Below are 12,691 nucleotides of genomic sequence, written 5' to 3' on the forward strand. Positions count from 1 at the left end.
CAGAAACAGCAGGGGGTAAGGGAAAGTTTGCTGAAGGAATGGACGAGAGCAAAGCAGAGGCCTCTGTCGCCTGAAAACTGTAGCCTTGGCGGTAACAAAGGGACTGGAGGTTGAAACAGGAGCAGTGGGCAGAAGGCTGTGAGAAAGACCTTGCTTTCTCTGGGCTTGCAGGCACGGTTTCTCACAGACCAGAGTTCTGATGTCCTTATGCTGACACCCCAGAATAATTCTGACGAGTTGATTTAGCTTCCATTTTTGTCAGGATGGACTTAGTATGGCTGCACAGAATGGTGAAATCCATCCCAGGTGCCTTAGGCCAGAGGAGTTTATTAAGCAACGTGACAGACACCGTACAGAATCAGCCCGGGTGTGGTCTGAGCCACGCTCCCACTTGAGCATGTGGGACAACCTGGGCTCATATCCTTCATCTCTTGGTCCCGTCTGCTAACAGAATGGCTGTCAGCAGCCCCAGGTCTGCGTCTGACTGACATGACCTGGCCTCTGGTGTCCTTTGGATGTGTCTTACGTTTATGCCATCCGAGGGCATTTCAGGGTTCTGATTGGCCAGAGCAGGCTGGGTGTCACAGTGTATAACTCCACCAAGACCAGGTGCTGTGGAGAGAGGCAGTCGCCAAGAGGAAACTGAGCTTTCTGTAGCTGAATATGGGGTAGGCCCGGAGCCCTCCCGAGGGTCCCCAGAGTGGCTCTGGGGTGGCTCTCAGGACCCCTTTTCTGGTGTCTCCTAGGGAATCCTGGACATGTTGTTGGAGCTTGAATGCCACCTGCGAGTGTCTCTCTTCGATGTCACCTACAGACACTTCTTTGGGAGGACATGGAAAACCGTGGTGAAGCCCACCAATCAACTGTCCAGGCAGCCACCCAGGATCATCTTCAACGAGGTGGGTTCTGGTGACCGTGGGCGGGGCCTGCTTTACGGTAGGGTAAGGTGTGCTGGGTTCTGTCTTGTGCAGCCCAGACAGTGGGCGCTTAGCACACACATCTGACACCTACAGGCATGGCCCGGAGCAGCAGGTCACCGCTGTAAAGCTTGTCTTGGTGGTGCGACTCTGTTTCCAAACAGTCTGTATGTCCAGCCAGGTAGACGTGTTTACAGTGGAGTGCAGGGATGTGGGGGTACCACCGCCTTCAGGGAACTTCTGGTTACTGATCTCACCTGATGGTGTGTTAACATTCATCGCCGCGACAGAAATACCCGGGGAGCAACAGCATGAGGACTCATTTTGGCTCTAATGTTTCCGGCCCTGTGTGAGGCGGAGCATCGCGGCAGAGACACGTGGCGAAAGGAAGTGGAGAGAGAATGCCTTTCCTCGTGGGCTCACTCTCTCTGTCTTTCTCCATCCGGGCTTTGGGAGGACACCATCTGCACTCCGAGTGGGTCAGCTCCCTGAGGTTCAGCAGTTCTCAGCCTTCCTAATGCCACAACCCATTAGTAGAGTTTCCCATGTTGTGGTGACCCCAACCACGAGATTATTTTTGTTGCTCCTTCATAACTGTAATTTTGCTGCTGTTATGAATCGTAATGTAAATGTTTGTGTTTTCCAGTGGTCTTAGGTGACCCCTGTGAAAGGGTCATTTGACCCCCCAGAAGGGTCGCGCCACTCACCAATTGAGAAACATTGCTGTAGTTGGTCCTTTCTGGGGGTGATTTCACAGAGTCAGACTTGTGCTTTGCCAACCTAGATGCTTCTCCCTTCACTCAGCATGGCCGCCAAGAGTGACCGCCACGGGTGGTGAACTCAGACTCAATTAAATGATTCGCCCACGTGGAGGGTGGCAGAGCTTCTGCCCTCAGACTTGGCGTAGCATGAATCCATGTCCCTCGGGGAGCCTCTTGACCGCCTTCAGCTCAGGCTACCTCCCAGGGACAGTATGCCTCCATCCCGCTGGAGGGACAGGCCATGAGCTGTGAAACCTTCTCAGAAGAGGCAGAAGGATTGGGAAGGAAGGGCCGCCGAGGAGGGCCCATGAGAGGCCAGGACGAGAAAGCAATGGATGAGCAGGGAGGAGAATGCGCCCAGCAAAGCAGGACAGAGTGAGGGCGAGGGGAGCTGGGGGCTGATGTGGTGGACAGCTGTGCCCTGCGGACCTTCCCAGTGATGCTGGGCTTTTTAAGGGCTTAAGAGGCCGCAGGGACCGTCCCCATGCTGTTTCATACTTGGCCTTCAGGGGGCAGTGGGGAGCCCAGGTGACAGCGTCTGAAGGCTGAGCTATTCCTCTTTAGCAGGTGAACTGAGTGAGGCAGAGGAAACTGTGCTGTGACAGTTGGTACCATGGCTGACAGTAGAGGGGACCATGGCTGTTCTGAGCTGCTATTCCGGTCACTTATACCCTGTGGCTGCTTTTCTGCCATGGCTGCTCTTGCTGTAGCTGGCGCTGACTGTCAGGCTGTCTGTGGACATGCTGCCCTCTGACCTTGGCCGTCATCCGGCCTTATGATTCTGTGTGACTTGGCATGGCTCATTCCGAGGCTTTCCAGACTAAACACGGGTAGCTGAGGGAGATAATGGCCCCAGAGGTCAGAAGATTAAACAAAACCTTGGCGAAATCTTTGTCACGGGGACCGGAAGTGTGTTTGACACGATGTTATCGGGCGACTTACGCAAAGCTCTCGGAAAGGTCTGCCAGGCCAGCGTGCCAGTGGCAGGAGGCTGCGCTGCCAACCTTGTACATGGCTCTGTGTGACCGCACGAGGGCCGTCTCAGCACAGGCATGGGGTGGCCTGTGCCCTTGTCACTCTGGAAGAGTCTCGTCCTGTCTCGTGACAGTGCTTCAGCGGGTGGGGGATGGCACAGCCCCTCCTGCCTTTGTGGCAGCCCTGTAGGCATGGATGGGCTCTTTAGATTCCCCCCCCTCTCTCCCGTGTGCAGAGGCCCACCGAAACCTGGTGTCGTGAGAAGTTTCCGTGATGAATGGTGATGGTGGCCTTCTCTGGGGAGGGACTTCCGAGGCCAGGGTGACATTCACCTCATCCTTGTCCTCCTCCTGTGGAGGGTGGCAATCTTGAGTCCTTGTTTTGAAGGTGAAGAAAGCAGGGGCATGGAGCACGGAGCCTCCCCACGCGCAGCCCTCGGTGGTGAGCCTTGCTGTAGGCATCGCTGTGCTCTAGGTCAGCAACCTTCTTTAAGTCAGCACAGAGACAGGTGGTCTCTGGAGGTCCAGATGCACCCCTCCCTTCTCCTTGTCCCCTTGTTTTCACTCTGCATTTAGAGAGGGCTTTATCTCTGTTGCACGTCTGCTCCGTTCCCTGTTAGCGATCCTGACTCTGTCCAGCATGGGATCTAGGTTGCCAGGTTGGACACAGGGCCTTCCATCTCCAGTTCTGGGAGTCACAGATGGGTGGCCCCTGTAGAATACCCAGTGGCTGCGAGAGACCATTCTCTGATGCTGCTTCTGTCTTTGTCTTGGATTTGACATTGTGTTACCCTGGGTTTCAGTTGCCCCAGGAGCCCAGATGTACTCAGATTTCACTGCCCCCTGCCGGTCAGGTATCCTGAGCTCCGACACAGACCTTTGTCCAGGAGATCCAGGATCCAGGCTTGTTCCTGACTTGTTTACCTATGCTGGTGGGATCCACATCAACTTGGCCAGCTCAGCCTGGGCAGCAGTCTTGATTTGCCGTTGGTTGAGGCTGTATGTTGGGGAGTCAGTGAAATGGAGAGTGTGTAGGCTTAGCTCGTGGTGGCCAGAGCATGGGGGGGTCCTGAGGGCGAGGTCTGAGCTGCCTGCTCTGGCTTTTCCCAGCTTATTGCTATGCTCAGTGCAAACAGCAGAGGCCAGTGATGGTCCAGCGACAAAGCCAGCTCCACAGCCATCAGCGCCTCTTCACACCAGCTTCCTCCTGTCTCCTGACACCAGAATACAACAGAGGAGATTGTGCTCAGTTTGCTGTGTGTGGTGTGTGCCTGCACCTGTGTTGTATGAGGTTGACATGCTCTGGGTGGGTATTTAGCATGTGCTGTGGTTGTGGTCACTGGCTGTCCAGTTGTTCCGGCCACATGCCTATAGGGACAGATGACCAAGATGCTGCTTGTCTTTCAGCGGTGGCTCTGAGGCATTCGAGGTACTTTGCCTATTAGCCATGGCTCAGGCAGATCTGCTGTGATGTTAAGGAGCTACCAGCAGCAGGGGCTGCACTCGGGGCTACTGAGGCTGTGTGGTCTATGTGTGACCACTAGATGGACCGAGTGATGCTCTGGTGTGTTGAGCTGGCACATGGTGGAGGGGGTAGGGGTGGGTGGGAGATGCCATCCCAGAAGAGACTTGGAACGCCAGAGACATGCCTTGGTAAACAGTGACTCTTCACTGGTCCCTAGTCCCTGGTCTTCTCCATTCTGCACTCTCTGAGATCTCCCCTGGCAGAGAAATTGCTTTTTGCTTCCTATCAGATGGTTAATCGTTCAACCTCTAGGAGATGCTTTTCAGGTGTCTTCATGGTGGCCACGGTACGGCGCCATTCCCCATGTCTTCTAAGGTGGACATAACTCTTCTCCGATTGTTTCCCTTGGCTGACTGGGGTTCTCCACACACACAACTCCACCCAGAGCAATGACTCCTTCCCCAGTGTGTTCCAATCCAGGTGCTGAGAAAGCGGCAGGGTGGTTCCCCGTCCTTGATAGTGACATGTGTTTTCAGATCCAGGGATGAGGATGGAGCCCTGGTGGCCCTTGCTCCTCAGAGTCACAGAGCCATGCAGTGAAGGATGCTGACAGGAATGCCCTGACCTCTTCCAGACCCCTGCTTCATCAGGTCGTATCCAGACCGTATACAGAACCCTCTCAGGCCTGCTACCTTTCACAGGGCCCATTCACTCCTAGGATCCGCCTAGCGTGGGCCTGACAGGAGCAGTGTCTGTTGATTGTGGCCAAGGCTGGGTTCTCACTGTTTGGGGAGTGGCCTGCCAGTGACTGGGGACAAGGGACTTGAGGCTGGTTGCGTCTGTCCTCTGGTGTCTCTTGCTTTAGGTTGGTGGCGTATGATCACCCCCTTTTATAAGTTAGCCAAGGAATTGCTCTCCAGCTGGAGGGAGGGCAAGCTTTGGGCCCAAGTGCTGGTTTTGTTACCGTTTGCACATGGGCCAAAGTTGGGGTTTCAGGAGGGTCACTCAGCTCTGTGACCATTGCACACAGTCTGCAGAGATGTGCAGTTGAGTGTGAGCCATGAGGATCCCGGCTGCTGCCCATGAAGTGGGGTTGAGTTCACTGGGTAGATGGTGTTTGAGCACCCGCCGTACCCATCTGAACATACAGAGACCGACAAGCACCTGTGTTACCTTCCAGCCAGGGTTCAAGTTTGCATTGCCCCTCTGGAAGCACTCCCGTGGAGGGCTGGACTGCTCTCTCTGGCCGACTTTACCATTATGACACCTTCCCGGCAGGGCCAGCTTCCAACTTCAGGACTGAGCCTGTGAATGTCTTAGGGGAGCATGGGTTGCATAGAGTTGGCCCAGCTTGGGGTGGTCAATGTTGATGGCCACAGGCCAGGACACCTGAGCCTAGGCTGAGGCAGAGTCAGTAATGGAAGCTGCAGGACACATTTGTGGATTGTTTTCCTGAAGGTCTGCATTAAAGGCTTGTTGTTATTATTGTTGTGCAGGTATGGGGTGAGAGTGCATGTGTTTACACATGTGTGTGCATGTGTGTATATATGTGTTTGTATGTGGTGTGTACACGTGCATTTGTGCACATATGTGTTTGTGTGTGCACATGTGTGCCTATGTGTTTGTATGTGGTGTGTACATGTGCATTTGTGCACATATGTGTTTGTGTGTGCACATGTGTGCCTATATGTTTGTGTGTGGTGCATGCATGTGCACATATGTGTGTGCATGTGCGTACATAAGCATTTTGTATGTGATATGTGTTTATGTATGTGCACATGTGTTTGTGTGTGCATTCATGTATGTATATATACACATATGCCTACGTCCCGAGCTGCTCAGGGCGGGGCAAAAAAGCCCAACGTTGGCGCCAAGTGTAATGGCGTAAATGAATGTAGACAGAAATTGTAATTAATATATACAGCTTTAATTGGGAAATAGACTTACAGAACCACAGGTTCCAGCGGAGAACAGGAAAGCAGAAAAAGGGGCGGCTGGGAGCGCGCCCACAATCTTTATAAGTAAAAAATATCCTCAGGGGACCTCACACTACAAGCAAGGTGATTGGCTGGGTCTCTCTTACAGTGTGTGCATTCATGTATGTATATATACATATGTGTTTGTGTGCATGTGTGTGTGTATGTGCGTGTCATGTGTGTGTGTCTGTTGCACAGGGGTAAGTGGGAGGGTCATTAGGTTCTCCTTTTATCTCCACCATCCACTTCGAACCCACTCTGGCCCGGAGGTGACAGCTTTTTTGCCTAGGTGCTAGGGACCGGAACCCAGGCATGGCAAGAACTCATATGCACGGAGCCACCTCCTCAACCTCTAATGCTTGTTTTGAATTACTTCTTTGCACGACATTGGTTTAATTTTTTGCAGCTCTCTGCTGGTCCCGTGAGCATGGGTAGCAGGTTGCCTTAGCTGTCAGTAGGGCAATGCTGAGTGCAGCTTCCTAGAGGCTCGCTGTCAGAGCTGTTTTCAGTTCTGTCATTGTGGGCAAGAAATGGAAACCTGGCCCCTGGGCAGTGGTGTCTGTTTCTGAAGATGAAGGCATCAGGATGATTTATTAATCTGTTTACCCCTCCAGGGAGGAGCCATTGTGAGAGAGAGAGAGAGAGAGAGAGAGAGAGAGAGAGAGAGAGAGAGAGAGAGAGGTAGAGGGAGAGAGGGAGAGAGAGAGAGGGGGGGGGAGGGAGAGAGAGAGAACGCACGAGCGAGAGCCTTCTCTTCTGTTGGCGTGACTTTCTCCACAGGGGATTTGATGGGCTTGACTCAGACTTTTAATCATGCTGTTTTAGTTGACACACAGTTTTCTCCTTAAAACGTATGGCGTTATGCTAATTAAATTCCGCGGGCTTGGAGGGCTGCTCATAGGTGTCAGCCGTGCGCTGTCTGGGATTCTGCCCAAGTGTTTGCATGTTGGAAAGCTGGGGCGGTTGGGGGGTGGGTGGAGAGTGCTCCTAGGCACCATGCTGGAAAACTGGGGTGGTCGGGGGGGAGGGGTGCAGGTGATCCAGAAGAACGGAGAAGAGCATGTGTTCGTGTGTCCATCTCTGAGAGGCTTTTGCTTCCCCAGTTGCTCAAAGCTCTTGGCTCCTGAGCAATGTAAGCATTTTCCTAGTTGCCCAATCTGCCATTTATAAAGCCTTTGTGCTTTGAACTTGTTGAAGGCGGATGTGTTTCCCAGGCTCCTTATGGCCTCTTTAGCATGGTCCCCACACTGGATGTTTGGAAAAGAACACATTCTTAGCTAGGAATGAGGCCCATGGGCCTGAACTGGGATGGCTTTTCAGTGTGTTTGCCGAAAGATGCTGGAACAGGCTAAGGTGGGGAGGCTCTGGTGTTGGCATTTTTCCCCCTTCTTTTTTCCAAGGCTGTTGTCTTGGTGGCAATGAAAGGCGGTGCCTAAGTTGTACAGTGTGCGTGTTCTCGGTGCTTTGCTTGGATTGGCCCCCACTGGTCCCACCGCTCAGGTGGAGCAGTTTCAGGGTGACCTCCAAGCTGGGCAATGCCGACTGCTTCCTGTGAAAATTTAAATGTTTGTTTTACTGCCAAAAGAGAAAGAGGGCAGTCTTCACAAAATCAGTCTGTACAGGTGTAAATATGCAGGTGAGATCGTGACAGGCTCAGCAGCCCAGCGGGCTCTGCGAACCACCGCGTCTGGGAGCCCGACACATAATTCCGTCTCAGCCCTGCCACCTGCCAGCTCTAAGTGGTCATTATTTCATCATTCTGCAATAAAAGATAATAGAATAACGATTTATAGTTCGTGGCTGATGTTTTAATGCGTCCCTCCGTTATCCTGGCTGACAGTCTGTGATTACAGTAACCACTTTCTGGGTGACGCCATGCTAATGACTACTTAATAGGAGTGTTAGCCCGAATTTCAATCCCATAGCACTGGTCACCCTTTGCCATGCCTGGCGCTGTCTGAAGGGGGTGCCTTTGTGCTCAGCTGCGGCTAGACACCCCGACACTGAAAGGTGGCAGCGTATGGAAGCCAGCCCAGGACATGAGGCCCTGAGGTTGGCAAACCCAACCCTAAGCTCCACCTCTGTCTCTCTCTCTCTCTCTCTCTTTTTTTTTTTTAGTTTTTCAAGACAGAGTTTCTCTGTAGCTTTGGAGCCTGTCCTGGCACTAGCTCTTGTAGACCAGGCTGACCTCGAACTCACAGAGATCCGCCTGCCTCTGCCTCCCAAGTGCTGGGATTAAAGGCGTGCGCCACCACCGCCCGGCTCCACCTCTGTCTCTTATGTTTGTGATGTGGCCAATTGGAACTGGAAAAAAATGCACTGAACCAAACCAGGTGTGTGTGTGTGTGTGTGTGTGTGTGTGTGTGTGTGTGTGTGTGTGTGCGCGCGCTTGCGTGCGCGTGCATGCTCTCATGTTAGAGGGAAATGGATTTGCCTCAGCTGTCCCGTGTCTTTCCCTTGTATGCCTTCACCCACCCAGGGGCCAGAGATTTCTGTTTGCACTTGGGAATAGGAATGTTATAAATGAAGGCCCTTTAAAAAGAAATTGACTAATATCTACTAGGTTCCAAAAATCTTTTAATGAAAAGATATCATACCATACTTGGGGGTACAAGCCTGTTCTTTGTCACTTGGGAGATGGAGGCAGGAAGTTCAGGAGTTCAAGGTCGTTCTCAGCTACATCATGAATTTGAAGTCAGTGGGGGCTGCTGAGGCCCCTGTCTCAAAAAGCACACAAAACAAAACAAACAAAAATGGAGAGATGGGTTTATCGGTTAATAGGACTAGGCCCAAGTTCAGTTCCCAGCACCCATGGCTCACAACCATGCTCCAGGGGATCGGAGTCCCTCTTCCGGCTTCTCGGGATGCACATTGCTCCTTCCCCCAGCCCACCCCATACACATGTCTAAAAAAAATAAAGCCCTCACGTATGTTACTAAGGGCCTAACCCCCTCACCTCCCAACCAGATCTCAGCTTATTTTCACTGTGAAAGGTGCTGGCTGTGGGCTTTTCTTAGTTTAGGGAAGGCTAAGAGTTCTTGACTGAAGCACACTTAAGTGGGACTCCATAAAACATACGTATCAGGCAGGGTGAGGGTCAGCATGCCAAGCTGTGGCCCAAGTTTCTATGCTGTGCGGTGGCCGAGGCTCGGGTCCACTGTGCCTATCAGTGTTTTGTGGTGTGTGCGTTGTGTGCGTGTGTGTATGCATATTTGTTTGTGCATACACAGATTTGTGTGGGTGTATACACGTGTCTGAGTGCCTTTGGCTGCTTTAGGTTGATAGGGGAATATGACTTGGCTAGTTTGAACCCCAGACAAGTACGTTGAACTGAACAAGGAAGGGATGATGGCTCTCAACCCTCGGTGAAATCCAGAGCGCACTGATAGGCTAGTCTTGCTGTCTGCTATTTCTGGGGATCTCCTCTCTGCTCTCCAGGGCTGGAGTCACACGTGGGCTGCCCACCCACCTGGCACTTACGTGGGCTTCTGGGATAGGGACTCCAGGTCCCAAGCTTGCACCTCTCCAGCCTGTGAAGGTTTGGTGGGGATGCTATGCCCTCCTCCCTCACAAGGGCACTGGGCAGGGCCTGATGCTTGTGTGCCCTTGCCTGTCGTCGCCTTCGCCAGCAGCATCTGCTTTATCTCTTGCAGCCTTTCTACTTCCACACCACCTTGAATCACCCAAACATCGTGGCTGTGGTAGAAGTGGTCGCTGAAGGCAGGAAGAGGGATGGCTCCCTGCAGGTGCTGTCCTGTGGGTTTGGAATTCTTCGCATCTTTGGCAATAAGCCGGAGTCTCCCACCTCTGCCGCCCAGGACAAACGGTACCTTCTGTTTCTCTCTCTTTAAAGATTTAATTATTTTTATTTTATGTACATGGGTGCTTTGTTTGCAAGAATATCTGTATAACACGTGTGTGTGTGTGTGTGTGTGGTACTAATTCTAAATTAGCCAAAGAGTCGCTCTTTTCTGTGGAGTGAGAAGCAGCTTTGGTTGAGCGTGTCGGGTTGAATGGGGTTTGTCCGCAGGCCCAAGCCCTGATCTGTCGCCCATTTTCGGGATTTTAGGCAGGCTGCCTGCTCGTCTCTGCACAAGAGGCAGCAGGTGACAGTCGAGGGCCTGCTACACACCAGGCTGTTTAGAGACTGGACGAACCAAGACGGATAAGCTCTGTGTAGTCCTTCCGACCAGGGTTCACGTTCACACTGCACCTCTAGATCTGAGTTTCTCAGTGCTGATGGGGAAGTGTCATATATCAATCTGTTGATTTCATTGGTTAAGCAATAAAGAAACTGCTTGGCCCTCATAGGTTAAAACATAGGTGGGTGGAGTAAACAGAACAGAATGCTGGGAGAAAGAAGCTGAGTCAAGGAGTCGCCATGATTTGCCCACTCCAGACAGATGCAGGTTAAAATCATTCCTGGTAAGCCAGCTCGTGGGTTACACAGATTATTAGAAATGAGCTAGTCCAGGTGCGAGAGTTAGCCGAGAAAAGGCTAGATATAATGGGCCAAGCGGTGTTTAAAAGAATAGTTTCCGTGTAATTATTTCGGGTAAGGCTAGCCGTGCGGGCGGCCTGGTGCCTGGGACGTAGCCCACCGCTCCTATTACAACCGCTCCTATTACAACACAGTGCGGGAGCTGCTCCCCCAGGCCTGGCCATTCTTTTCTGTGGAGCCATCTCATGCACTATAGGATTCCTGGCAGTGCCTCGGCCACCACCAGAATATGCCAGGAGCAGTTTCTGCCCAGCATGTTAACTAGATATACCCCGCAGATGTGTATGGAAATGCCATGCCTGGGTAAAGACGTGGCTCCAGTCAGGGGGCTGGACAGTGTCTTCCTGGGACTTCACAGTCAGGCTATTTCTGTTGCTTTTTAGCTTAAAATTATTATTATCATCACTATTGTTTGCACGTGTGCGTCTGTATGCACGTGTGTGCACCATGGAGCCCAGAAGAGGGCATCAGATATCTTGGAGATAGGGTTTCAGGTGGTTGTGAGCAAGTGACCTTGACTACCTAGCTGTCTCTCCAGCCCTTTTTCTAGCTTCCTGCTCTTTGGGCTGCAGGTCTGTGAGGCGTGTTTAAAATGACATGGCGGGCTGGCCCTGCCCTCAGCCACCCCTGTTTCTGCAGCAGATGTGACCAGCAACATTTAAGAGGCTCTGGGAGGCAGGGTCCCAGGGGCTGTCCTGGTCATAGGAGATAGGCGGTTGACATGGTTTCTTGGTTCTGTCTTTCAGGTTGAGGCTGTATCACGGCACCCCCAGAGCCCTTCTGCACCCACTCCTCCAGGATCCCATAGAACGTAAGAGCCTAGCCTGGTCTTGGCAGGTGACTTCCTGCACGCTCTCTGTCTCGCTCTGTCTGGTTGTCTTTCTCGGTCTGAACCCTTTCAACCTAGCAGACTGTGCGGTGGTTCCGGCCCCTCTGATACAGGCTGGCTTTGGTTCTTAGTGGACGGAGGAGGACCCTGCCTCTGTCTTGGACCTGCCCTCCTGTACCTGCCTCATGTAGGGCCTGCTGCCTGCAAGGCTGTGACTAAAAGTCAGCTTGAGCATCTTCCTGTCCTAGCCAGGCTTGGGAACTGCACAGCTGGTTTTATGGCTAGAAAGACTGAATTGGTCAGAATTAAACTTCACGATTGTGGAGTGGACACGGTGGTGTCCTGGACACTTGGGAGGCTGAGGGAGGAGGAGCTCTTCATTCTTGGAGTCCAGGGTCAGTTTGAGCAATACAGACAGTGAAACTGTCTCAGAAACACATACAGAGCCACGGAGATGCTTGGTCCCTGGAACCCAGCTCAAAAGCTGGCATGGTGGCACCTGCTGGCACCTGCTCATATTTCCAGCAGCAGAGAGGTGGGCGATGAAGATGGACAGATCTCCGCGAGCTCCTTGGCCAGCCAGCCCAACCTACTGGGTGAAATCCTAGGCCATGAGAGGTCCTGTGTGAAACAAAAAGTGGGAGGAACCTGAGGAGCAGCACCCAAGGTGTCCTCTTCCTTCATCTCCCTGCGCCAGGTGCACACGCGCATATACACATGCATGCACTCACGCACAGTGCAAGCAAAAGCCGAGAGACAAGATCTTGTTTCTGTTTCAACAGAGAGTGAATGCAGCTTGGTCCTTTTTGCCTTTATTTTATTTTTGTTATTTTGAGACAAGGTGTGCTGTGTGGAGCCAGGTCTAGCCTGGAACTCGAGACAAGGTGTACTGTGTGTAGCCAGGTCTAGCCTGGAACTCGAGACAAGGTGTGCTGTGTGGAGCCAGGTCTAGCCTGGAACTTGAGGTAAGGTGTGCTGTGTGTAGCCAGGTCTAGCCTGGAACTCGAGACAAGGTGTGCTGTGTGTAGCCAGGTCTAGCCTGGAACTCGAGACAAGGTGTGCTGTGTGTAGCCAGGTCTAGCCTGGAACTCGAGACAAGGTGTGCTGTGTGTAGCCAGGTCTAGCCTGGAACTCGAGACAAGGTGTGCTGTGTGTAGCCAGGTCTAGCCTGGAACTCGAGACAAGGTGTGCTGTGTGTAGCCAGGTCTAGCCCGGAACTCGGCAAGGTGTGCTGTGTGGAGCCAGGCCTAGCCTGGAATGTGCATCTC

The 12,691-nt window shown here is 52.5% G+C and overlaps 1 protein-coding gene across 4 annotated transcripts in view; it reads left to right on the top strand.

Annotated features, from left to right (window-relative positions):
• Window positions 1-12,691, top strand: part of Nphp4 (nephrocystin 4) — an 85,651-nt gene that overhangs the window by 12,359 nt on the left and 60,601 nt on the right. For all 4 annotated transcript variants that reach the window (XR_012907579.1, XM_075946903.1, XM_075946902.1 and 1 more), the window contains 3 exons: window positions 747-899; window positions 9,747-9,919; window positions 11,341-11,405. Coding sequence is in view for 3 of the 4 variants with exons in the window: in XM_075946903.1 (XP_075803018.1) it covers window positions 747-899; window positions 9,747-9,919; window positions 11,341-11,405 (391 nt within the window). In the remaining variant the exon portion in view is untranslated. The remainder of the gene's footprint in view (window positions 1-746; window positions 900-9,746; window positions 9,920-11,340; window positions 11,406-12,691) is intronic.

Source organism: Microtus pennsylvanicus, chromosome 13, assembly GCF_037038515.1.
Source record: "Microtus pennsylvanicus isolate mMicPen1 chromosome 13, mMicPen1.hap1, whole genome shotgun sequence".
Taxonomy (NCBI): Eukaryota; Metazoa; Chordata; class Mammalia; order Rodentia; family Cricetidae; genus Microtus; species Microtus pennsylvanicus.